Below are 2,688 nucleotides of genomic sequence, written 5' to 3'. Positions count from 1 at the left end.
GCTTCCTTTATGAAAATGAGCTTGTGTGCATAAATATGCATTGCAGTTTCATCTTGGTATTCATTTAAGTAGAAAATTTTTCTATCACATTTCAGTTACAATATGGTTTATAAAATAATGGTGTCTGTTTCAACTTTTCAGGAAAACATCTCCATGGAAACGTCTGGTATGACCGTAGAAGTACTCGGTCCCTACCTTGTGGTTTCTGCCCCTTTTCTCTACTCCTCCCCCAGAATTCCTGTCAATCTGTGATTCCGATTAGTGAAATAAAATCAATAGAGTCGTCACAGTGAGAATTCTGGTTTACCTTTTATATAAGTACTGCCAATATATTAAAAGGTGATGCTGAGCAAAACCATCCAATAAGCATTTGTCATTTGATACATATGTCTGCTGAGAAAGCTAATCACACTGATTGATCCACACATTGAATGTGCAAAGAGTTGAAGGGAAAGGGTGATAAAGACAATGTCATGAGATGTCAGAGAAAATACTCGTTTCATAATGCAGTTCAACAATAGAAATCAGTTTCAAAATGAAATATGATGCATAAACTAAGATTAATGTTAGTTAATGTGGCTGGGCATAGCAGATGGGACTCTTAGAAGAGGTGGCCTCCAGGGTGGCAGGGTCATTGCCCTGGCTCAGGCTCCTGCTCCCTCCTGGGCCCACCAATGTCACTGGGTCCTCGCAACTTCCGGGCCCCTCAGGCAATCAGCTTCAGGTCACTGATGTATTTCTGGACCCACTTTTTATTGGGGTCAGCACAGATCTGCCGTCTTTTCTTGGTGAGGAGGCTGTGGAGAAGGGAGGAAGAATTAAGAACTGATGAATTCATCAGGGAAATCCTGTGGCCTCTGCATCCTTCTCTGTCCCAGGCATCTCAGGGCCTGTCCTCACGCCAGTAAAATTTCTCCTTAACTTCGGGGTTCACAGGCCTTCCCCAAGTGTCTCGGATGGGATTCCTCAGGAAGTCAACTTCCTGCTGTCATGTCTGCTCTCTTCCCTCTGCCCAGGGGCAGGCTCTTCAGGACTCTGCAGGCCCCAGGCCAGGTCAGAAAACACTGCAGGGGCCTCCCATAGAGTCCTTCACCTTGATGGGCCTTAAAGAGCTGAGTACTCTGAGGGGACCTCACCCCAGACCTCCCAGCCTCCCTCCCGAGGGGTGGGCAGGAGCACTGGCACTTACATGACACCTGGTTTGGTGCACTGGGGGCTGGTTTCAGAATAGTCAACTATAAACTTTTGTGGAATCTGCCGGGAAGTATAGACGAAGCAGCAGAACTCTTTGTTGGTACCAACTGCAAGAGACAGGACAGAAAGATCCCAAGTCATTGTTCACAAGGCAAGCCAGCTGCTCCTGGTCCCTTTCCTTGAGAATCAGGAAGAACTGGGAGACATCACTCCTTGGGGTGGGGATGTGGGCACAAAGAGATCCAGAAGGAAGCTGGCATTTCTTCTTTCCCCTGACATTTTAATTTCTGCATCTTTCTCTTGGTATTTCTCATTCTCTGTCTGTCTTGGTTCTGGATCTCTATGTCTCTTTACTGGAAATTTAGTTTTCTGAACAAACTATTTTCCATCCCATCTCTCCTTGGGGAGTTCCATCTGAGTTCATAAGGAGAGCCAAAGCCTCACCACTGAGAACCAGTTGGACCTGATCTTGTCAAAATCCCCATGGGCCTCCATTTTCTCATCCATAGAATGGGACCCACTCACTCTCCCTCTGTCTCCCAGAGCAGGAGAATAGAGTTGCTGAAACCCCTTAGGAAAAAAAACTCTCCCCAGGAAATGGTCCCTGAAATCCTTCTGAAGTTCTCTACTTGGAGGTCTCAGGGATAGACTTGGGCAGTGGGGTCCAAGCCATGGCCAGACAGGGGGGCACAAGAGCAAAAGACAAATTCACATGGGGCAGAGCGGGTCTGAGGGCAGAGGGCGTCAGTGAAGAAAAGGACAGCAAGGGCAGCTGTGGGGGTCCCCAGGATGCTGGGCAGAGTGTGAGTTCACGTGGCGGCCGGGAAGAGCTGAACTCAGGACTTGTAGCTGCTGCCTCCTTCTGGGGTCTCAGCCATCTCTTCTCTGTACAGGCAGCCTTGGGGTATTAGAAGATATAAACTTGGGGAGACTGAGGAGGAATTTTGTTTTCTTTTTTCATTTTTTAAGCTTTTAAATTCGGGGTACAAGTGCAGGCTTGTTACATAGGTAAACTCATGTCATGGGAGTTTGTTATACAGACTATTTCGTCACCCAGATATTAAGCCTAGTACCCATTAGTTTTTTTCCTTATCCTCTTTGAAGGAGAAATTTTTCATCATGATATTGGTGTCATGCCGTGCATTGCACAAACCAGGAGAGCCTCACCACAAAGGTTCAGGTTATTTGCAAAAATGGTTCAGTCGCTCCCTTGGTGAGGAAATGGTTTCCACAGTGAGAGGAGGTGAGATGCTGGCGTCACCCTGAGACTGGGTTAGCTGGTGCCTTCTCCCAAGGGCAGATCTGTAGATAAAGTCTTTTTCCCATGGAGCGGAACCTTCTGATAGCCTCCCCAGCTGTTCCGACAGCATAGGTGTGCCATGGACGATAAGGCCAGAAAATCGTGAGAAGCACAACCCCGGAGAAAAGCATGCCCTGGATGGAGACAGCAGAACTGGAGAAGTGCTACAGGAGGGGCGAGGTTGAGGTTGGCCT

At 47.6% G+C, this 2,688-nt stretch overlaps 1 protein-coding gene across 1 annotated transcript; it reads right to left on the bottom strand.

The window, feature by feature from the left end:
• Nucleotides 1-284: 284 nt before the first annotated feature.
• On the bottom strand, nucleotides 285-2,003 carry CCL18 (C-C motif chemokine ligand 18; the record flags this gene model as incomplete). Its single annotated transcript, XM_017866005.1, has 3 exons — nucleotides 285-797; nucleotides 1,190-1,301; nucleotides 1,907-2,003. Coding segments are annotated over 3 exons (300 nt in total), but the record flags the coding sequence as incomplete, so codon positions are not given.
• Nucleotides 2,004-2,688: the final 685 nt, after the last annotated feature.

Source organism: Rhinopithecus bieti, unplaced genomic scaffold (assembly GCF_001698545.2).
Source record: "Rhinopithecus bieti isolate Rb0 unplaced genomic scaffold, ASM169854v2 repeat_31192, whole genome shotgun sequence".
NCBI classification, from domain to species: Eukaryota; Metazoa; Chordata; class Mammalia; order Primates; family Cercopithecidae; genus Rhinopithecus; species Rhinopithecus bieti.
Note: the sequence above shows the minus strand (reverse complement) of the source record. Positions and strands in the feature narration are given on the sequence as shown.